The following is a 23,211-nucleotide window of genomic DNA, read 5'->3' as shown; positions in this document are numbered from 1 at the left end:
CTTCAGGGAGGCCTTTCCGTAAACAACCGATTTAAATTGTTCCCCCATACATCTCCTTTCCCTAATATTGCTTAATTTCCCTTCATAGCCCTGAGATTTTATTAGCTATTTATTTGCGCTTCTGGTCTAAGGGTGATGAGTGCTGTGATCATGACATGTAAACAGATATTAAAGAAAGGGAGAAAGAAAGCCTTTAACCTATTTCAAAGGGGATTTGGGGAGGCAGACTCATGCAGGGGAACCAGGGGGAGCTTTCTTGTCAGTCCTGGCTTTGAATTCCATCCCTACCACTTATTAGCCAGGTGAGCTCAGCAAGGTGCTTCTCTTCTGTAAACTTTAGCTTCTTTATCTTAAAAAAAAAAAGGCATAATAGTACTGATCTTGAAGCTTTTAAGGATAATAAACTGAAACAAACATGTCATTCCATAACAATGCACTGTAGGTGGAATACAGTAATTCCTCAATATAGTATAGCTTATACTAATTGATAGTTTTCTAAAAAATAAAATTAATTAGTTGACTTTGGTTGTAAAGCTAAGGACTTTTTCATTTTTGAGGAAAATAGCTAACATCTGTTGACTTTTCCACCTAAAGGCCAAACATTGACTTTGCTTCTTAACATTACTGAGTGCCTAGAGGACCCTCTGAATTTAGATCATGGCTGATTTCTTGAGAAATTATGTTGGGAAATGAAGAAACAAGTTTGTGTGTGGAGAAAAAAGGATGATTGTGGTGGTGGTACTGGAACTATACAAGTTGCAAAAAATATTTCTGGATGCTTTATTTTTAATTATTAAATGTTTATGGAAGGAGGGAACTTAGAGATCATGTAATTCACTCTTGTCAATTTACTGACCAGGAGAAAGAGATTCCCAAGCCCTCCCTCAATTTATTTAAATGCATGGTATAAAATAACACATAAAGGAGAGTAGGAGAGTTATTTATTAATCAGAGAAAAGAAGTATAGAGATGTTGTATAATGCCTCTGCTTTCTCATTGGCTATAAAGCTATTTTACTTTATTATAGGCTAACTGATTCAAAGCTAGTGGCTAGTTAGCCATGGCCTTCTCGTCTTCTATCATGTGTATCATTAATAAACAAGATGAGCAAAAATACTACAAAGATCACTCCAATAGAATTTTTCCATCCTGCTGGTATTGTTTAACCTTAGAAAATTCTTAATTTAAAAAATATGGTTCTAAGTTTTAATATATTTGTAAAATGTGCTAGTTTTTAAGAACTGACATTATTACCATAATTTAATTTAGTTTTGAGGAACATCTATTGAGTGCCTATTTTTTAATTTTATAATTATCTTTTTATACAGCAGGTTCTTATTAGTTTTTGATTTTATACATATTAGTGCATATATGTAAATCCCAACCTCCCAATTCATCCCACCTCCCCCCCCGCACCGCTAACATTTCCCCCTTGGTGGCCATACGTTTGTTCTCTACATCTATGTCTCTATTTCTGCCTTGCAAATTGGTTCACCTGTACCATTTTTCTAGATTCCACATATATACGTTAATATACTATATTTTTTTCCTCTTTCTGACTTACTTCACTCTGTATGACAGTCTCTAGGTCCATCCACGTCTCTACAAATGACCCAATTTCGTTCCTTTTTTATGGCTGAGTAATATTCCATTGTATATATGTAACACATCTTCTTTATCCATTCATCTGTTGATGGGCACTTAGGTTCTATGACCTGGCTATTGTAAATAGCACTGCAGTGAACATTGGGGTGCATGTGTCTTTTTGAATTATGTTTTTTTAAGGGTATATGCCCAGTAGTGGGATTGCTGGGTCATATGTTAATTCTATTTTTAGTTTTCTAAGGAACCTCCGTACTGTTCTCCATAGTGGCTGTATCAATTTACATTCCCACCAACAGTGCAAGAGGGTTCCCTTTTCTCCACACCCTCTCCAGCATTTGTTTTTTGTAGATTTTCTGATGATGCCCATTCTAGCTGTTGTGAGGTGATACCTCACTGTAGTTTTGATCTGCATTTATCTAATAATTAGTGATGTTGAGCAGCTTTTCACATGCCTCTTGGCCATCTGTACGTCTTCTTTGGAGAAATATCTATTTAGGTCTTCTGCCCATTTTTGGATTGGGTTGTTTGTTTTTTTGATATTGAGCTGCATGAGCTATTTATATATTTTGGAGATTAATCCTTTGTCTGTTGATTCGTTTGCAAATATTTTCTCCCATTCTGAGGGCTGTCTTTTCATCTTGTTTATAGTTTCCTTTGCTGTGCAAAAGCTTTTAAGTTTCACTGGGTCCCATTTGTTTATTTTTGTTTTTATTTCCATTACTCTAGGAGGTGGTTTCAAAAAAGATCTTGCTATGATTTATGTCAAAGAGTGTTCTTCCTATGTTTTCCTCTAAGAGTTTGATAGTGTCTGGTTTTACCTTTAGATCTTTAGTCCATTTTGAGTTTATTTTTGTGTGTGGTGTTAGGGAGTGTTCTAATTTCATTCTTTTACATGTAGCTGTCCACTTTTCCCAGCAACACTTATTGAAGAGACTGTCTTTTCTCCATTGTATATCTTTGCCTCCTTTGTCATAGATTAGTTGACCATAGGTGCATGGGTTTATCTCTGGGCTTTCTAACCTATTCCATTGATCTATATTTCTGTTTTTGTGCCAGTACCATATTGTCTTGATTACTATAGCTTTGTAGTAGAGTATGAAGTCAGAGAGTCTGATTCCTCCAGCTCTTGTTTTTTTCCCTGAAGATTACTTTGGCTATTCAGGGTCTTTTGTGTCTCCATACAAATTTTAAGATTTTTTATTCTAGTTCTGTAAAAAATGCCACTGGTAATTTGAAAGGGATTGCATTGAATCTGTAGATTGCTATGGGTAGAATAGTCATTTTCACAATATTGATTCTTCCAATCCAGTAACATGGTATATCTCTCCATCTGTTTGTGTCATCTTAGATTTCTTTCATCAGTGTTTTACAGTTTTCTGAGTACAGGTCTTTTACCTCCTTAGGTAGGTTTATTCCTAGGTATTTTATTCTTTTTGTTACAATGGTGGATGGGATTGTTTCCTTAATTTATCTTTCGTTGTTAGTGTGTTGGAATGCAAGAGATTTCTGTACATTAATTTTGTATCCTGCAACTTTACCAAATTCATTGATTAGCTCTAGTAGTTTTCTGGTGGCACCTTTAGGATTATCTATATATATAGTATCATGTCATCTGCAAACAGTGAGAGTTTTACTTTTTTTCCAGTTTGGGTTCCTTTTATTTCTTTTTCTTCTCTGATTGCTGTGGCTAAGACTTCCAAAACTATGTTGAATAATAGTGGCGAGAGTGGACATCCTTGTCTTGTTCCTGTTCTTAGAGGAAGTACTTTCAGTTTTTCACCATTGAGAAGGATGTTTGCTGTGGGTTTGTCATATATGGCCTTTATTATGTTGAGGTAGGTTCACTCTGTGCCCACTTTCAGGAGAGTTTTTATCATAAATGGGTGTGGAATTTTGTCAAAAGCTTTTTCTGCATCTATCGAGATGATCATATGGTTTTTATTCTTCAATTTGTTAATATGGTGTATCACATTGATTGATTTGCATATATTGAAGAATCCTTGCGTCCCTGGGATAAATCCCACTTGATCATGCTGTATAATCCTTTTAATGTGTTGTTGGATTCTGTTTGCTAGTATTTTGTTGAGAATTTTTGTATCTATATTCAGCAGTGATATTGCTCTGTAAGTTTCTTTTTTTGTAATATATTTGTCTGGTTTTGGTATCAGGGTGATGGCCTCGTAGGATAAGTATGGGAGAGTTCCTCCCTCTGCTATATTTTGGAAGAGTTTGAGAAGGATGGGTGTTAGCTCTTGTCTAAACGTTTGATAGAATTCACCTGTGAAGCCATCTGGTCCGGGATTTTGTTTGTTGGAAAATTTTTAATCACAGTTTCAATATCATTACTTGTGACTGGTCTGCTCATATTTTCTATTTCTTCCTGGTTCCGTCTTGGAAGGGTATACCTTTCTAAGAATTTGTCCATTACATCCATGTTGTCCATTTTATTGGCATACAGTTGCATGTAGTAATCTCTAATGATGCTTTGTGTTTCTGTGGTGTCCACTGTAACTTCTCGTTTTCCATTTCTAATATTATTGGTTTGAGTCCTCTCCCCCTTTTTCTTGATGAGTCTGGCTAAAGTTTTATCAATTTTGTTTATCTTCTCAAATAACCAGCTTTTAGTTTTATTGATCCTTGCTATTGTTTTCTTTGTTTCTATTTCATTTATTTCTGATCTGATCTTTATGGTTTCTTTCCTTCTACTAACTTTGGGTTTTGTTTGTTCTTCTTCCTCTAGTTCCTTTAGGTGTAAGGTTAGATTGTTTATTTGAGATTTTTCTTGTTTCTTGAGGTCGGACTGTATTACTGTAAACTGCCCTCTTAGAACTGCTTTTGCTGCATCCTATAGGTTTTGGATAGGTCGTGTTTCCATTGTCATTTGTTTCTAGGTATTTTTTGATTTCCTCTTTGTTTTCTTCAGTGACCTCTTGGTTTTTTAGTAACGTACTGTTTAGCCTCCATGTGTTTGTGTTTTGTATGTCTTTTTCCCTGTAATTGATTTCTAACCTCATAGAGTTGTGGTCGGAGAAGATGCTTGATATGATTTCAGTTTTCTTCAATTTACTGAGGCTTGATTTGTGACTCAAGATGTGATCTATCCTGGAGAATGTTCCGTGTCCACTTGAGAAGAAAGCGTAATCTGCTGTTTTTGGAAGGAATGTCCTATAAATATCAATTAAATCTATCTGGTCTGTTTTGTCATTTATAGCTTGTGTTTTCTTATTAATTTTCTGTCTGGATGATCTGTCCATTGCTGTAGGTGAGGTGTTAAAGTCCCCCACTATTATTGTGTTACTGTCGATTTCCTCTTTAATAGCTTTTAGCATTTGCCTTATGTGTTGAGGTGCTCCTGTGTTGGGTGCATATATATTTATAATTGTTATATTTTCTTCTTGGATTGATCCCTTGATCACTATGTAGTGTCCTTCCTTGTCTCTTGTCTATTTTATCTAATATGAGTATTGCTACTCCAGCTTTATTTTGATTTCCATTTGCATGGAATATCTTTTTCCATCCCCTCACTTTCAGTCTGAATGTGTCCCTAGGTCTGAAGTGGGTCTCTTGTAGACAGCATATATATGGGTCTTGTTCTGGTATCCATTCAGCGAGCCTGTGTGTTTTGTTTGGAGCATTTAATCCATTCACATTTAAGGTATCGATACATATATTCCTATTGCCATTTTCTTAATTGTTTTGGCCTTGTTTTTGCAGGTCCTTTTCTTCTCTTGTGTTTCCCACTTAAAGAAGTTCCTTTAGCATTTTTTATGGAGCTGGTTTGATGGTGCTGAATTCTCTTAGCTTTTGCTTGTCTGTAAAGCTTTTGATTTCTCCATCAAATCTGAATGAGATCCTTGCTGGGTAGAGTAATCTTGGTTCTAGGTTCTTCCCTTTCATTACTTTAAATATATCATGCCACTCCCTTCTGGCTTGTAGAGTTTCTGCTGAGAAATCAGTTGTTAACCTTATGGGAGTTCCCTTTTATGTTATTTGTTGTTATTCCCTTGTTGCTTTTAATAATTTTTCCGTGTCTTTTATTTTTGTCAGTTTGATTACTATGTGTCTCGGTGTGTTTCTCTTGGGTTTATCCTGCCTGGGACTCTGTGCTTCCTGGACTTGGGTGACTATTTCCTTTCCTATATTAGGGAAGTTTTCGACTATAATCTCTTCAAATATTTTCTCAGTTCCTTTCTCTCTCTCTCCTCCTTCTGGGACCCCTATAATGGGAATGTTGGTGCGTTTACTGTTGTCCCAGAGGTCTCTTAGGCTGTCTTCATTTCTTTTCATTCTTGTTTTTTTATTCTGTTCTGTGACAGTGATTTCCACCATTCTGTCTCCCAGGTCACTTATCCATTCTTCTGCCTCAGTTATTCTGCTATTGATTCCTTCTAGTTTATTTTTCATTTCACGTATTGTATTGTTCATCTCTGTTTGTTTGTTCTTTAATTCTTCTAGGTCTTTGTTAAACATTTGTTGCATCTTCTCGATTTGCCTCCATTCTTTTTCTGAACTCCTGGATCATCTTCACCATCATTATTCTGAATATGTTTTTCTGGAATGTTGCCTCTCTCCACTTCATTTAGTTGTTTTTCTGGGGTTTTATCTTGTTCCTTCATCTGGTCCATAGTCCTCTGCCTTTTCATCTTGTCTGTCTTTCTGTGAATGTGGTTTTTGTTCCACAGGCTGCAGGATTGTAGTTCTTCTTGCTTCTACTGTCTGCCCTCTGGTGAATGAGGCTATCTAACAGGCCTGTGCAAGCTTCCTGATGGGAGGGACTGGTTGTGGGTAGAGCTGGCTGTTGCTCTGGTGGGCAGAGCTCAGTAAAACTTTAATCTGCTTGTGTGCTGATGGGTGGGGCTGAGTTTCCTCCCTGCTGATCATTTGGCTTGAGGTGACCCAGCACTGGAGCCTACAGCACCTTTGGTGGGCTAATGGCAGACTCTGGGAGGGCTCACACCAAGGAGTACTTCCCAAAACTTCTGCTGCCAGGGTCCTCGCCCCTGTGGTGAGCCACAACCACCCCCAACCTCTGCAGGAGACCCTCCAACACTAGCAAGTAGGTCTGGTTCAGTCTCCTATGGGGTCACTGCTCCTTCCCCTGGGTCCTGATGTGCACACTCCAAGAGTGGAGTCTCTCTTTGCCCCAGACCTGTTGAAGTCCTGCAATCAAATCCTGCTAGCCTTCAAAGTCTGATTCTCTGGGAATTCCTCCTGCCCCTGTTGGACCCCCAGGCTGGGAAGACTGACGTGGGGCTCAGAACCTTCACTCCAGCGGGTGGACTTCCATGGTATAATTGTTCTCCAGTTTGTGAGTCACCCACCCAGCAGTTATGGGGTTTGATTTTATTGTGATTGAGCCCCTCCTACCATCTCGCTGTGGCTTCTCCTTTGTCTTTGAATGTAGGGTATCTTTTTTTTTTAAATTTCATTTATTTATTTATTTATTTATGGCTGTGTTGGGTCTTCGCTTCTGTGCGAGGGCTTTCTCCTGTTGCGGCGAGCGGGGGCCACTCTTCATCGCAGTGCGCAGGCCTCTCACTGTCGCGGGCTCTCTTGTTGTGCAGCACAAGCTCCAGATGCGCAGGCTCAGTAGTTGTGGCTCATGGGCCTAGTTGCTCCGCGGCATGTGGGATCTTCCCAGACCAGGGCTCGAACCCGTGTCCCCTGAATTGGCAGGCAGATTCTCAACTGTGCCACACCAGGGAAGCCCTGTAGGGTATATTTTTTGTGACTTCCATCATCCTGTTGATGATTGTTCAACAGTTAGTTATGATTCTGGTGCTCTCGCAAGAGTGACCGACCGCACGTCCTTCTACTCTGCCATCTTGAACTTACAATATTGAGTGCCTGTTTTGAACTAGATTCTGCCGTAGGCTATGGGGATAAAAAGATGGGTAAAAAGAATGCTTCATTTCCTTACAGATCTAAGTCCAGTGAGTGAGAAAGATAGTATCATGATAAAATTCTGATTAATATCATGATATTTATTATGAATAGGGGTGTTATCAAGGTGTTATGTGAGGTCAGAAAATAGGTGCCTAAGTCAGTTTTGGGAGAGGGCTTCCTGGAAAAAAAAGCAACAGGAGGACAAGGGACTATGAGACTCCTTTTTGTACAACTTCATGTTTGTAATTTTGTGGGGCTGCAGGTAAGTATAGCTGTCCCTTGGTATCCTTCAGGGATTGGTTTCAGGAACCCCCACAAATACGAAAATCCTCCAGTGCTCAGGTCCCTTATATAAAATGGGATAGTATTTGCATATAACCTACATACATCATCCAGGATACTTTAAATCATCTCTAGATTAATACTTACAATACCAAATACAATGTAAATATTATGTAAGTATTTGTCAGTATGCAGCAAATTCAAGTTTTGCCTTTTGGAACTTTCTGTAATTTTGGCATTTTTTATCCCAAATATTTTTTATCTACAGTTGGTTGAATCCACTGATACAGAACCCGTGGATGTGGAGGGCCGACTGTAACTTCCTTTTCACCTCTGCTGCAGGCAACAGTTGCCAGTGCCTGAATCATATCTTTATTTTCTCTAGGAAATGACCAGATGGACCCATGGTTGACACAGATAACTGTCCTGTGTAGTTGCCTCTTTATTCTATGGTACTCCGAGGACTAGTGGAATTTTCAATCCACCATAGGATCTTCCCACAAAGAGCACATTGAAGTCTTTTAATAATGAATAACAAAGAATAATAGATAAAATAGTAAACTTCTTAATTAAGCATTTCAGTAATTGCTTTAAAAATCTATGCCCTAGGGTTTCCCTGGTGGCACAGTGGTTGAGAGTCCGCCTGCCGATGCAGGCGACACGGGTTCGTGCCCCGGTCCAGGAGGATCCCACATGCCGTGGAGTGGCTGGGCCCGTGAGCCATGGTCGCTGAGCCTGCGCGTCCGGAGCCTGTGCTCCACAACGGGAGAGGCCACAAGAGTGAGAGGCCCGCGTACCGGGGGAAAAAAAAAAAAAAAAAAAAATCTATGCCCTAAGGGACAGTTAAAGTGTCTTCTCCATATAGGGTGAAATAATGTAGTAGGGTATTTATTGGCTTTAAATGAATATTCAATTAATGAAAACTGGAATATGATGCTCTGAAAAGTCTGAGGATTGTGCTTTTTATTTTTTCCTAAGTTTCAAGCACCCAGAAACCAATGGCTTTTAAAGAAAATTCATGGTAAAATAGGGTATTTGTGTGCAAGCCACCCATCGTAGTAGATTTCAGAGCTAACATTCACAGGAATTCAGAGCAGCTTTTAAAAAGTAGTTTTGGATCTTAGGTGAAAACAAAGCCAGCTAAGATCAGTGCACTTTAGCATCAGCTAATATAGTCTGATTTTAATCTCCTTCTTATAAAAATATTCTCTTGTATGCCTAAAAATATATTTCGTTGCAAGCTCCCGTAAATTAGAGAAGGAGGAGGGGAGGGTATGTGTGTTGAGGGGGGCAGAGATGGGAGGAAGAACTGTATAGGTGCAATAGGCAATCTTTTATCCATTTCTTAAACTTTGCTCATTCGCTTCTCTTCTCCATTGTCTTTTCTTGATTCCTAACTCATTTCTTATGCCAAGCCCTTCCTCAACAGTAGAGAAGATTAAATATCATCTACAATGTCTTCCTAAAAGATTAATAAAACACATTTAGTTATACATGAAATATTCTTTAAATTTGCTAATTCCACCCCCCCCTCCATTTTTTAGCAACATTTCCCTGTGATGATGCAAATTTAAGGAAACTGCATTTCAGCATCAGGCCCCTAAGTGTGCTCCCTTCTGGGCTGATTACTTTGAGCTAATGTCATGTTCCATTCACTGGGATTCCACACACTTCCCCTATATTGATTACTTTATCAGTAGTAGTAATCACAGATATCATTACCAGCCAATTACGCAAACACATATCTAAACTAGGTAACTTATTCACCAACATTATCTCTTACAAGTCTTAATTTTGTAATGAAGCTGATTATCCTCTTATCCAATTGAGTATAGCTACATATTTTGATTTAGTAGGCTAGATGCAAGTATATTGGATTATATAGTAGATGATTACTTACACCTGTTTGCAACAATGCAAAATGAGGGCAATTTGAGTATAATCTGTTTCTGATTCTATTTGAGGACTGCATTAGAGAAGCTAACTGCTTTAAAAAAAAAAATAGACCCAAACATATATTCGGATCAAAAACAATAGAAGTGTATTTCCTGCTCACATAACAGAACTGGGTGTGAGAACTGGTACTTGGGGATGCAGTCATCCAGAGACCCAGGTGGTTTTCTGGCATGTTCAATACAAGAGTTCAATACAAGGTCATCCTGGAAGATTCATTTTAGGGAAAAAGAACATGGAGGAGCCAATGAAAGATGTCTATGGGCTGACCTTGACAGTGAGGAATGCTTATATTCTACAGGCTAGAGCTTAGTCACGTGACCACACATAACTATCAAGGGAATAGGAATTATACTCTATTTATAAAACCTAGATCCAAGCTCTGAGTCTTAGAAGATTTGTACATATCAAACAATTGAATAGTGGGGAATATAAAAATTATAAGTTTTTTTTTCAAAATTTTAAACAAATACATTATGCCCATATTATGGTAATAATTTTTTCAGCAGGCTAAATTATAGATAAGTAGGTTAGAATAAAAGGGTTTTGGAGCTAAAAAAGATACCTCCTAGTTCAACCCTCTTATTTCACAGATAAGGAATGTGGGGCTTGGAGAGATGAATTTGTTTAATTGTTCAGGAGGCGCTCATGGTTCCAGGCTCGTCCTCAGTTTCATGCTCTTCTTTGGGTCCAAGTCTCTTTTCATAACATTATTTGTCATATTTTTAAATTTGTAGTTATATTTCTCACAAAACATAAGTCATTGAAAGATGTCCACCCGTTTATAGAGAAGAAATGAAACATAATAAATTATAACTGACATAAGGTAGTATGTTTAAATCTGTGAGAAAATAGACCCAAACACCTTTTTTGATTTTCCAAACTTACTTGAAGGGCCCTAATAAATTAGCTACATACTAAAGATTCTTTTTTTTCTAATACCTTATTTTTCTTGTTTCCTCAACAAAAGAATAATGGCTTCTAGATAAATCTTATTCAACTCGAAAATTATATAATCCATGGCATAGGGATTACATAATTTTAGAGGAGGCAAATTTATAATCACCATGCTAATGAATATCTAGAATTAAAAGTTCAGGGGAAACAAATTATGAAATCTGAAATACTGGAAGCTGTGTTACTTTTAAGGAAAAAAACCAAATCATTACTTTTAAAACCCTTGTAAGCAAAAGTTAACTGTTTTATTATGGTGCTACATTAGCAAAACTATGCAGTTTCTTATTTAGTTGTTGCTGCCGTAGCCTAATTTCATGCTATTTCTGCAAGGATGTATAAAATGGAAACTGTACAAGAAAAGTGGCACAAATCTAGATGGAGTCCAAATCATACAAACTCTAGGAAATTTTATGGAAATGTAGAAATTTGGGGTTATTTTCATCATTCTTATTTATGTCAGACATTAACTGTGGCTGATCTTATACCAGGAGTGAACCAAAATCATTAGAGTGATGCTCGTTCATTTATTAAATCCAATAATCTTCAGAATTGGTTTTTATTATGAACATTATAAACACAGCTGCAAGTTAATATTTGTCTTTAGAGTAGTTTTTGCTTATCACACAAGTAAAGACTAAATAATCTGGCAAACTTGTTCGAAATGAAGATGAGAGAAGGCTTTGCTCTCTCCCTGTCCACCTTCTACCAAACACAAATAAAAAGGTCCATCTAATTTTGTGATGCCACAAAGAATAATGGTATGAAATGTAGGTAAAGAAGATAACCAGGCTTTGGTTGCTTTCATGTTTACCTATCCCCTGTGTTAAAAGTCTGCATTCAGTTGATTACTAATGTAAAAAAAATATCAGCAAAACACATAGTGTATTGTCATTTATATTGCTTTGATTTGCAAGGATTTTATATGCAATCTACTGTAGATTTTATATGTAGTCACTTCTTTCTGGATCCTCTTTTGGATATACCCTCTTTAAATGTGGGCAGCCTGTGTTCAGATAGCTTTAAAAAGCTACAGTTTCATATTTTCCAAAGAATCTGACATTGGTTCCCACAGTGACACAGCATCTATTGAAAATAATAAACGGGAAGAGTCTATTTCTTTAACATTTTTGTAATTTGGACTTAAAATCTAACTCTAATCTTCATAGGTGTTATAGAAAGCGTTTATTTTTTTAAACAGGAAGGTTTGAAAAATGCTTGTATGGTAATGTAACATAGATACAGTCAAAACTGTAAATTGCTATTTTAATTTGATTATCCTTTGAAAACAACCTGGATTAAATAGCATTTATACAGAGCTACATGAAAAGTAAAGAAAATGCATTGAGAAACCAGAATTTCATTTCAGTAATCAATTATTTTCAATTACTTGTGACTGCTGAAATGTTTCTGTGAAGGAAAATACCTAGAGTTGATTTATTCAAATTCCACAATTCTTTCCTTTTTAAAAACATGCATTCTGATATTTTTGTGTTCATTCAAATTTTTAACTCCCCAACTGTGTATGTATTAAGGGACATTGGCATCCTAAGTAGGACTATATTTAAAAAGTGAGTAATTTTATTTTTATAGTACTGAGTATGGCTTCTTTATACTGTGATGAATCTTGCTTTCTGCCTTTTATTTGCATAAGTAAAATCTTCATTTTTGCATCATCATGTGTCTTTTCTGCATATAATTAATATTAACTTTTTTGGCTGTGCAGAGCTGGCTATTTGCCTCAGAATATTCCCCTGGAGATTATCAGATACCTGTCTGAGGAGAAGGATTTTCTTCCTTGGCACGCCGCCAGCCGAGCTCTTTATCCTCTAGATAAATTACTGGACCGCATGGAGAAATACAATGTCTTCAATGTAAAAAGATATATTTTCTTCTTTCTTATTTTCAGAAGATAAACTGTTTTCTCATTATCTACTATATTCAACTGACCTGAGTTATTTTAGTTCCTTCTAATTTGTGCTATTTTTGTCCTGATCTTCTGTGCAACGCCAATGGCAAATTGTTGAAGAAGAAATGTAATACACGCTACTTTTTGTTCTAGCCTAAAAGTGTCAATTAAGCTTAAATGCCTCAGAATTTAAGAACAAATACACATGGCACATCCTTAAAGTTCAAACTTACTTCCCTAGAGTTAAAGGGCTCTGTGTTCACAAAGGACTTAACCTGGGGAGAGGGATCCAAAGATCTTCACAGAATATAGACACTTTCAGTAAAGATTCTTAGTCATTAGTTTTAACCAAAAGGACATAGTAAATTCAATTCACTTCCTTAATTAACAAGGATAAGATCAACACTGGGGCAAAAGCCCATTCATAATTGGGTCCAAGGGGATATAGGAGAGCAAACAACAGATAATCCAAATAGACCTGAAGACATGACAAACATTCCAAAATGTTACCTGACCAGATTTTCTAAGCTTGAAGACTAGAAAACCAGAATTGCACTGCTGACACCACCTAATCTAATGTAATAATCATTTTGAATAAGATTAGGATTAAGTACTGCTAATGAGCTTTTGATTCCAGAATTTCTTATCACCAGTGAAGCTTTGCATATGAGAATATGTCTCTGTAACTCCTGTCACCTTTGGGCACTATTTATTTCTTTTTAGTTATTTCAAGACTCTGCCCTGTGTCTTATAAAATCATCCTAATTTATGACATACTGGGCTCTGCTAATTAACCTACACATTTGAAATGACTCGAGACTAGATTGCTATGACATGAAATCTGTTTATTAGAGCCATCTAAATTGTGTGATGTCCATAAGAGTTGCTTCTTTCTATTTTATCCAAAACCTACATGAAAGCACCTCTGTTGTAATATTTTTTTTAATGGGAATAATCCTGGCTTGACTGTTCATTGTTGTTAGTTTTGTCTAAGCCCTTGAAACGGACATGCGTGGAAATGTATCATTACAGTTATGGTATAATTTTTATCTGCTGGAGAAGGACTTATTACTCTTCTCTTTTCTTCTTAATACAGAGACACTACAATATTAACCTTATGTAAAGCAAAATACATTTTTGTATATATTTGCACTTTAGAATAGTATATCATGTCAGACACCTCATTTTCAATAAAAGTTAAGAATTGCTTTTACTGTAATTTCAGTGCTTTCGTTCCATTGACAAAATCCAAGGACCACATTAAAGTGAGGAGAGCATATCTTACCTTGCTACTGATATTTAAATATATCATTAGATGAATGGATTTTGACTTTGAAATACCACATCATTTTACTAAAGAGTGTTCTGTGTACGTCAGGTTCAAAAAGGCTAGGCTATTGACTGGGCTTATAGCACAGTTTTGCATTAAATATGGTCTATTGACATAAAACACATAAATATTAGGTGCTCATTTTCACAAACTATATCTACATACATTTGTGTATATGTATATATGGTTTCATTATCAATATGCCTCACTTTTCTTGTTCTGCAAAAATCATCATCTCAAATATTTAATAGTGCAAATTACTTAATTGTTCAGTAGGAAGTAAAGAGTAGACTTCCATCATTGCAACTGTATTTTACACTAATTTTCTATATTTGAAATATCAAGTTGAATAAAATTATAATAGAGCATTACCATGCCCATAATTTTACTGATATTTCAAAGTTGGTTCATTTAGAAAATATTTTAATTTTACTGTATAATTTTACTTGTCAGCATGGAGTGATTTGAAAATGATATTATCTTTATTTCTCCTACTCCCCATTTAGGAATATATTTTAAAGCAAGTTGCAACAACGTACATCAAGCTTGGTTGGCCAAAAACCAATTTTAATGGATCTCTTGTTCAAGCATCCTACCAACATGAGTATGCTTTTATTTTCTTACTTGCTTTTTTCCCCCAGAACTGTACAGTAACACACCACTAAAACCACTGTGACTTTAGCAGCATGAGACGATCTTACTTTCATTCTGCATCTTTCATTTCCCTCTCCTGGGAGGGCTTCTGACGGGCAGCACAGTTTCCACCACCTGGTACTGAGAACAAAGGCTTTTCTTTGCCATGTTTTAATTTAAGATCTGCCTCTATTGGTAAAGTTGAGATCTGAACCCGTACCCCTCACTATAGTACTGTTTCCAGAGAAGACTTTTTTATGTATAACTTCTACTCTGCTTAGTTATCTCTTGCTCAGCAAAATGGAATTTCCATATCTGAAAATTAATTTTGTGCTGATTATTTACTTATCTACTGTAATGTAGTGTAATGAGTTTCCTTTTCTCTCTAGATATTAACACTGTTTGTTAATTTTTCTTTTCCTTTTGATGATACCCAGAGAGCTACGTAGAGAAGTTATAATGCTAGCATGTAGTTTTGGCAACAAGCACTGTCACCAACAGGCATCAACGCTTATTTCAGATTGGATTTCCAGCAACAGAAACAGGTAAGTTGAACCAAATCCTGTATTTCTGATATGATTTATACTGCTTTCAGATTCTCAGTGGATGCATTTCATTTATCAACTGGAGAAGAACAAGACAAGAAAAAAACACTGCAAAACTTTGTTTCAGGTTCACAGCTTACAAAGCAACAGCATGAAAGCCACAATACACATATCTTTGGAATGTTTTATGTAGTTTTAAACTACCTTTCTTATCCAGACTTATTCTTCAAATATAGGGTGTCACCTTATTTTAAATTTTGATAGCTTTGCTATCCCATGAGAACAAAATAAATTTAGATCAAACTCTAAGGTTCTTTAGAAAGGTTGTGGTATTTATTTATAAAACAACTGTGAGCATTTTGATATAAATGAAGTAGCATAGCAAATGTTAACATTAAAACCTAAAAACAAAAAGGTTATGAAAAACCTTTACTCTTTTAGTGACCCTTGACAGAAACCTTAAACTTGTATCTTGGAATTTCACAGTACAGTATTTTAATACATAATGTGAGGTTAAAAATATTTAATAGTATTATTATTATTATTTTTGTGTGGTACATGGGCCTCTCACTGTTGTGGCCTCTCCCGCTGCGGAGCACAGGCTCCGGACGCGCAGGCTCAGCGGCCATGGCTCACGGGCCCAGCCGCTCCGCGGCATGTGGGATCTTCCCGGACCGGGGCATGAATCCGTGTCCCCTGCATCGGCAGGTGGACTCTCAACCACTGCACCACCAGGGAAGCCCTAATAGTATTATTTTTGATTTAATTTAAATATTATACTGAATGTCAGTTGTTAATGTTAATGAAAAGAATATTAAATGTATGAAATAATCAAAGATCGGTGATCTTCTTACTATAGTTTTCTAAACCTTTTTAGGTGTCTTTGAATTTCCAAGGATCATTATATTACATTTCTTTTTACGCTTTGGGCAATTTATAATCACTCCTCTCCAGTCTTTGTCCACCGTGTTAAAGAGAGTCCGATCAGAAGAATGAGGAGCTAGGGAACAATTTGTTCAGATGATTCTATTTTACATGGTACAGGGGGCTTGTCCCTCATATGAGTGACTGAGATGACCCCATGAGCAACAGAGAAAGAGACTTGTTGTAGAAGAACATTGAGAACCACAGACATGAAAGCCACAGTGTTGTTTATGGAACACAGACAGTGTTATCTGTTTATGGAACAAATTGGTATTTGTCTTGCTGAGAGATGTTTAAGTTTAAATTTAGTACCTGAGTCTAGATCAAAACGTAGCTCTCCTGCTTTAAAAGTCTGTGAGGGAAATCTTTCACTGCATTACTTAGTAATTAATCAGAACATCTCACCTTCTCTAGAGTTTTCCTGTTTTCTCTTTAAGTTAATCGGTCTTAGTCGTACTCTGAGCTAAGAAGGAAAATATTTTATCACTATTATCTCTCAATGGAACCATCATACACTTGAAGACAGTGATTAAATCCCTCATCACTCTTCTTTAGAACTAAAGCAAATTCATTTGTTAAACTTAGACTAATGATTATCCTTTTTGCTAAGTCTTCTGAAAATTATTATATTAGACTTAAAATGTTATAAAACTTTTTTCCTATTTTTTGCCACCTCATTCAGTTCTACCACATTAATTAGGCTATGAAAACTTAAACATTTATCCAAAACCAATACATCCAAAATTTGATTAAGATATATAATCATATATACATTTGAGGGAAAAAAGGTGATATATGCTATTTGAAGATTGTGGTCTCAACTCTCCTCCCCTTTGTTTTTTGTTTCATTCTTTGTTTGTTTTATTTGGCTACAGACGCATAAGTCTTTTCTCAGAGCTGATAGCTGTTTTTGAACCCTTTCATGAATATACCCATACTCACATATATTCTCGCCATTGTATTAAAATTGAACTTGTACCGTTGCATTACCACAATTTCTCTAGACAGTATTCAAGCCGGACATCACTTTCTACATTTAAAAATACAGCTATTGGGGAAAATCTATTCTTAAAATAATTCATTCATTTACCAAAATTTTATTGAGTGATTCTCAATAGCACCTGGTAACCAAAAGTCAAAGAGAAGAGGCAGAACTCAAAATGAATAGGAGATGCAGCTCTATAAATAGTGGTACTTTGAAGCAAGAACTAAGCACAGGACAGAGTGTGAACACACAGCAGGGAGGGGTTACTGCCTTGGAGACACTGCATTCTTCCTCATGAAGGATGAGTAGGACTTTGTCAGCTGATAGGGCTGAGTGAGGCAGCGGTAGGTGTGTATGAGTGTGTGAGGCGGGTGGATGCAGATTCCAGACAGAAGGAAGGCACATGGATTGATGTGTAAGGAGTGCAGCAATATTTGATTTGTGAGTTTGAACCATCGATCACCTCCATAATTCTCTTATAAATGAAAGTGTCAGCTCATTTCAGTTTTGATAACCCTGCCATTTATTCGTGGTAAAATAATTAAATTGGGGCCTAATAATATTTTAAGGTTCTTTTGTTATTTCCTTCATCATTTTTATATTCTCCTGCTTTGCTTTCTTTTGTAACTGGGCAAGTAAACCTGCTAAGTGAAACTAACTCTGTGTTTACTAAGGTTTACTCAACTGACCAACCATATGACACGACCCAGCATACACAAGTGACTTCCTGCAGGGAGGGTAAATGATACTTACTGAGCTACCTGTGTGTGAAGATCAGAGGTTTAATCTATATTTTGGGGATGACAGCTCAATAATAAAACAATAATGTACTCCTGTTCTTGGTGCTGAGATTAACTTTCTTAAATTGAGTCAATTAAGGGGAGGGCTAGGTTTCTTTTTAAATGTGCCTGAAGTAACAGACCAGTAAGCTTTGTTTGTTTGCTTGGTTTTGTTTAACTGGAACCTTAAAAATCATCTAAAAAAACCCTCCAAGGGTAATGTAGTTGTATACTAAAAAATTTTGGTCGGAGAGATGCTATGTATTTATGCTAATAAATCTAAAGGACAAGGAGTCATGGAAGTAGCAGGGATTGCAACCTCTGGGGTGCTGTGTTACTCTACAGCCCGATCTTGATATACTGGGGACATAGATCGAATAGGTGGCATTGGATTCAGGAAAATGGAATGGAAAGTTGGTGCAGGGCAGGGTAATGGAACCAAAATGTGCAATGAAAAGCTAGAGATGGTAGCAACCGTGAGAAAAATTCAAGAATTACAGTGGATGATACATTGAATGAGTCGACATTCTGAGCCCTGTTAAAATATTCATATGCTACAGTGTGTTGAATTGTAATGGTGATGTCATGCATACAGACAGATTGAGCTATGTTCCCGTCTTGTTAGTCTGTGGTTTGGGGACGAAGTTCAGCAGAATGCCACATTTCAGAAAAGAGACAAATCACCAAGCATTCGGTAGAGAACAATACAAATGATAAAAAGATCTTGAAAACACCAGCTACAAGAGGAGGTAGTGAGGACTGAGAATTTCACTCTAAAAAAAAAAAAGACAGAAAAGATGAAAGCCTTTTTGTATGGATGGATAAAAAGCATAATAAAAGGGACAGAAATTGGTTTCTTTCACTGGTTGGTGCAAATAAACAAGAACTAATTGGTCTGAGCTTCACTGAGTAAAATAGAGGGGATATATTTTTACTGCAAGTGAATTATTATTTGAAACTGTCTGTATTAAAGCACTGTTGAGATTGTACAGTTAACTGTCCAGGGGTCTCAATAGAGCAATATGCGATTTTCTTTGAATAAAAATTTAACCTGAAGTTAAATGTGTCCACAATTGACACAGCTCTTAATTTTGTGATAATGTATTATTTTTCAAATAATGTGAAAAGATACAATTTTTTCTTTTTTTAAAAAATTTTTATTTGAGCATAGTGGATTTACAGTCTTGTGTTAGTTTCAGGTGTACAGCAAAGCGAATCATTTATACATATAGATATAGCCACTCTTTTTTAGATTCTTTTCCCAGATAGGTCATTATAGAGTATTTTCCCTGTGCTCTATAGTAGGTCCTTATTAGATACCCATTCTGTATGTAGTAGTGTGTATATGTCAGTCCCAATCTTCCAATAAAGCTTTAAGCCAAGACACAGTAAAGATTTAAAGTGTTTAATTTTAAAAACAGTATTCAATGGTGATATCCATTCCCTAACATATAAATTGATAACTGGTATCAATACCCTACTTAAAAGGTACCCTAAAAGAGCAGAATACCTTGTACATTGTGGGAAATTTAAAATGTTTAGTGAATTGAAATTAATTGGAAATTCATTTTTAAATTGAAAAAATTAAGGCCATTTTATAATAAAATTTGTAAGTAGAGGAGAATCTCTGGAGCTTTGCAGCATACATAATACTGCAATAATAAGCTTCACTACTCATGCAGTTAATTATAATGTTACCAATATTATTGTCTTTAACAATGATAATCATAATGAAAACTATATCTATTTTATTGAGTATTTATTACATTTCAGGATTGGGCTAAGTGCTTTTGGTGCATGATCCCGTCATTCTTTTTTTTTTTTTTGCTGTACGCGGGCCTGTCACTGCTGTGGCCTCTCCCGCCGCGGAGCACAGGCTCCGGACGCGCAGGTCCAGCGGCCACGGCTCACAGGCCCAGCCGCTCCGCGGCATGTGGGATCCTCCCGGACCGGGCACAACCCACGTCCCCTGCATCAGCAGGTGGACCCTCAACCACTGCGCCACCAGGGAAGCCCTGATCTCATCATTTTTATTTTCATTTTTATAGAAGAGAAATCCAAAACTTTGAAAGGTTATGCAACTTGCCAAGATTATGTAACAATAGGTGGCAGATCTGGGCTTCCGTCCCTAGCCTGTCTACTTTCTACCCCTACTGCCGGTAATTCTGTGGTGGTATATCAAATTCCATACATCAGTAATAGATGTTTGTTCAAAAAAAAAAAAAAAAGCAAAAAAGACACCCAAGAGAACTCAAGTACTCTCTGCAGTGAGTGTAAGCAAAAGTTTTATGCTACACTGTATAAGCCTGTGGTCTCTAACCTGATTGTGCACAAGAATCCCTGGGGGGACTTGTTAAACAGTTTGTGCTGAGCCCCACCTCCAGAGCTCTGGTTCAGTAGGTGAAATGGGGCCCAAGAATTTGTATTTATAACAAGTTTCCAGGTGATGCTGATGCTGCTAATCTGGGGACCACACTTTGGGAACCGTTGGTATTAGGAACGGTTATGGTCTTCAGAGTCAAAGACACCATGATCAAACTGCAGCTGTTCAACTAAATTAACTTAGGAAAATCACTTGGTTTCATCATCTGAAAAGTGGCAGTACTACTAACAACCAAACAAGTAGTGAGAGTTATGTAAAAGAATGCCTATATAATATCTGACCCTTATAGGAAATTATACATTAATCATCTTTGAAGTTGCCTGCTATTGAATACTTGTTTTGACCGCCCCCCCACCCCCGAGTAATGAGTGGCATGAATTTTAGATGGGGAAAGTAGGAACAGTGTAGAATAGAACAGAATAGGACATTTATAGAAGGCCTTCAATATTAGACTTAACTCTCTATAAGTTTTGAGGATATAAGGATGTGACCTGTAACATAAAATAAAAAACAAAACATTACCAGAGAGACTCTCAGTTAGGAGCAGGGGGACATTTGCCCTTTTCTCCCCGCTTTAAGAAATACTGCCTGTCTTGGCCTCTGGGTAAATATTACATTTTCTTTCCTCCCCTTAATCAGCTGCTATTTACAGTACATGTCCCTCCACCAGCCATAGCGTTTTTTTAATCTCATAGTGTAAAGAGCTCCAGTTAAGCTCCTTTCCTTTGTGTCTGCTCTCTATCCATCAATATTTGCTTTACTTATGTGAGAACGTAAAGGTGGAGGGACAAAGGGCTCTTTCCATTATGGTCTGTATGTGTTCGGCTCTTTCCATTATGGTCTGTATGTGTTTCGGTTCTTCCCTGAAAACATAGATCCTAATTTATTGCCCATGTTTCCAAGTTATTGTCCTATTACCTCTGCTCTTTACACTCCTTTTTGTATTCTTTTTACTGTACATTGACCTACTATAAGTTTTCATAGGCTAATGTTATACCAGCCAGATCTGCCATTTTAGTGGTCAGATACCAGCATAGTCCTGTTGCAGATGAGTGAACACAGCACGGAGTCTATGTGGAGTAGTGGAAAGGGCAGGGCTGCCCAAACCTCCAGTGAGCTGGGGTGAGGAATTAGGTTTGCTCCTAGTTTGTCATTAGGCAGCTGTGGGTTAAGACAAGTCTGTTAATGGCTCCAAATTTCAACCCTGTTTCTAAAGTGAGAACAAATCTCTAGTGCTTCCATCAGCTCCAACAGTCCACAATTTCACACTCACTGTGCTTGCACATAAATCATAGTTTCCTCACAATGTGTGCACTTTGGGTTCTCTTTTGATTATATAGTTAAAGGGGGAGGTATGTTCATTTATTCATGTATTTGATAAGTATGTATTGAGCAGCTGCGATGTATCAGGCACTGTGCTAGACACTTGGAAGGCAGCATTCAAGCAATGCCAGCCCCTGCCACCTGACTGGCATTGAGAATATGTGGTCTGTGCCCTTACCCATCCTAAAGATGAATGCAGGGGCAAGGAGGGAGTGTAGGAGGGAGACAGAAATTGTTCAAAATAATCACATAAAGCTAAAAATGAAACTCAAGTGAGTGCAACCAAGAAGAGATCTGTGGTGTTCTAAGAGACTGTCCTGTAGGAATTTGACCAGATCAGAGAGATCAGGGAAGACTTCCGGCCCTGAGTGCTGGTGTTGGAAATGAAGTGAAGGGGACATATTTGAACATGACTGAGGAAGGAAGAGTGACAGGAGTTAATATAAAAAGTAAGAGAAAGGACTTTTTTTTGACTTTTATCATATGCTTGGGAAAAAGAAAAAACCTTAAAGGATAAACACTTTCCTTCTATCACCTTCCTTCCCTAGATGTTTTATATTTTAGTAGTTACGGCCAGTCACCTCATTATGAATTGGTGTCTGCATAACTCCAGCACGGAGACTGTTTTGGGAACCTCTGGAATAATTCACAGTTATCTTCAAAATCATCACCATCATCGACGTCTTATTATTAATTTGTTCCTCAGTAGTTTTTTAAAGCTAAAACAAAAGATCTTTAACATGCTGCGTCCCTCGCTGTGATGGATGCAGCATTACAGGGCCAAGCTCACCAGTCACATTTGGGTAATGGAATAGCTGGATCATAGTCAACTTGGTTTTTAACTTTCAGCTTTATTTCTAAAATAAAGTGACTTTTCCATAGTAATATCTATTAATGTGACTAATCAGTATTAATTCAGACTCCAACAGTGCTTGATTCATGTACCAAATTTACCCTGAGTAACTGCTGCATCACAGGCATCAGGCTAAAAGTCACGGGATACAGTGATGAGCAAAAGGACACAGTTTCTTCCTTCCTGAAGTTGACAGTCCAATGGGGTAGACTGAGACTAATCAGATGTCGTACGAATACTGTACGATTTTAGTGTATTGAGAACCAGAGGGAGATTTACAAGAAAAGAACAACTTGACCTGTCAGTGAGGCTGACATTCCTGCAGAGTGACAACTGACCTGAGGCCTACAGGAAAGATACACGTTCAGTAGGCAAAGAGGGAAAGGAGATGTTAAGAGGAAGGAACAGTGTATAAAAATGGCCCTCCTTATTAGTTATCTATTTTATATATAGTAGTGTGTATATGTCAATCCCAGTCTTCCAATTTATCCCTCCTCCCTCCCTTCGCCCCCGGTAACCATAAATTTGTTTTCTACATCTGTGACTCAATCAAGGAACTCTACTCAATACTCTGTAATGACCTATGTGGGAAAAGAATCTAAAAAAGAGTGGACGTATGTATATGTATAACTGATGCACTTTGCTGTACAGCAGAGATTGGGACAATATTGTAAATTAACTACACTCCAATAAAAATTAAAAACAAAAAAGAAAAAGTCACCTAAAAAAAATGGCCTTCTTCCTCAACATCATTTCTCAAGATTAAAGTCTTGGTACTTTCAAAAGTTTAGGTGATCGGGCAGACTCTATACTGACCCAAGAACATCCTCTGGAAGTTTTATAATTTCATTTTCAGTTCATCAGGTG

At 37.0% G+C, this 23,211-nt stretch overlaps 1 protein-coding gene across 2 annotated transcripts in view; it reads left to right on the top strand.

Annotated features, from left to right (window-relative positions):
- The window catches only part of TRHDE (thyrotropin releasing hormone degrading enzyme), a 398,879-nt gene that overhangs the window by 342,234 nt on the left and 33,434 nt on the right, over nucleotides 1-23,211 (top strand). For both annotated transcript variants that reach the window (XM_079937605.1, XM_079937606.1), the window contains exons 13-15: nucleotides 12,407-12,554; nucleotides 14,426-14,523; nucleotides 14,990-15,097. In XM_079937605.1, coding sequence (XP_079793731.1) covers nucleotides 12,407-12,554; nucleotides 14,426-14,523; nucleotides 14,990-15,097 — 354 coding nt within the window. The remainder of the gene's footprint in view (nucleotides 1-12,406; nucleotides 12,555-14,425; nucleotides 14,524-14,989; nucleotides 15,098-23,211) is intronic.

This window comes from Stenella coeruleoalba, assembly GCF_951394435.1.
Source record: "Stenella coeruleoalba genome assembly, chromosome: 11".
NCBI lineage: Eukaryota > Metazoa > Chordata > Mammalia > Artiodactyla > Delphinidae > Stenella > Stenella coeruleoalba.
This window is presented reverse-complemented; position numbering and strand designations above follow the sequence as displayed.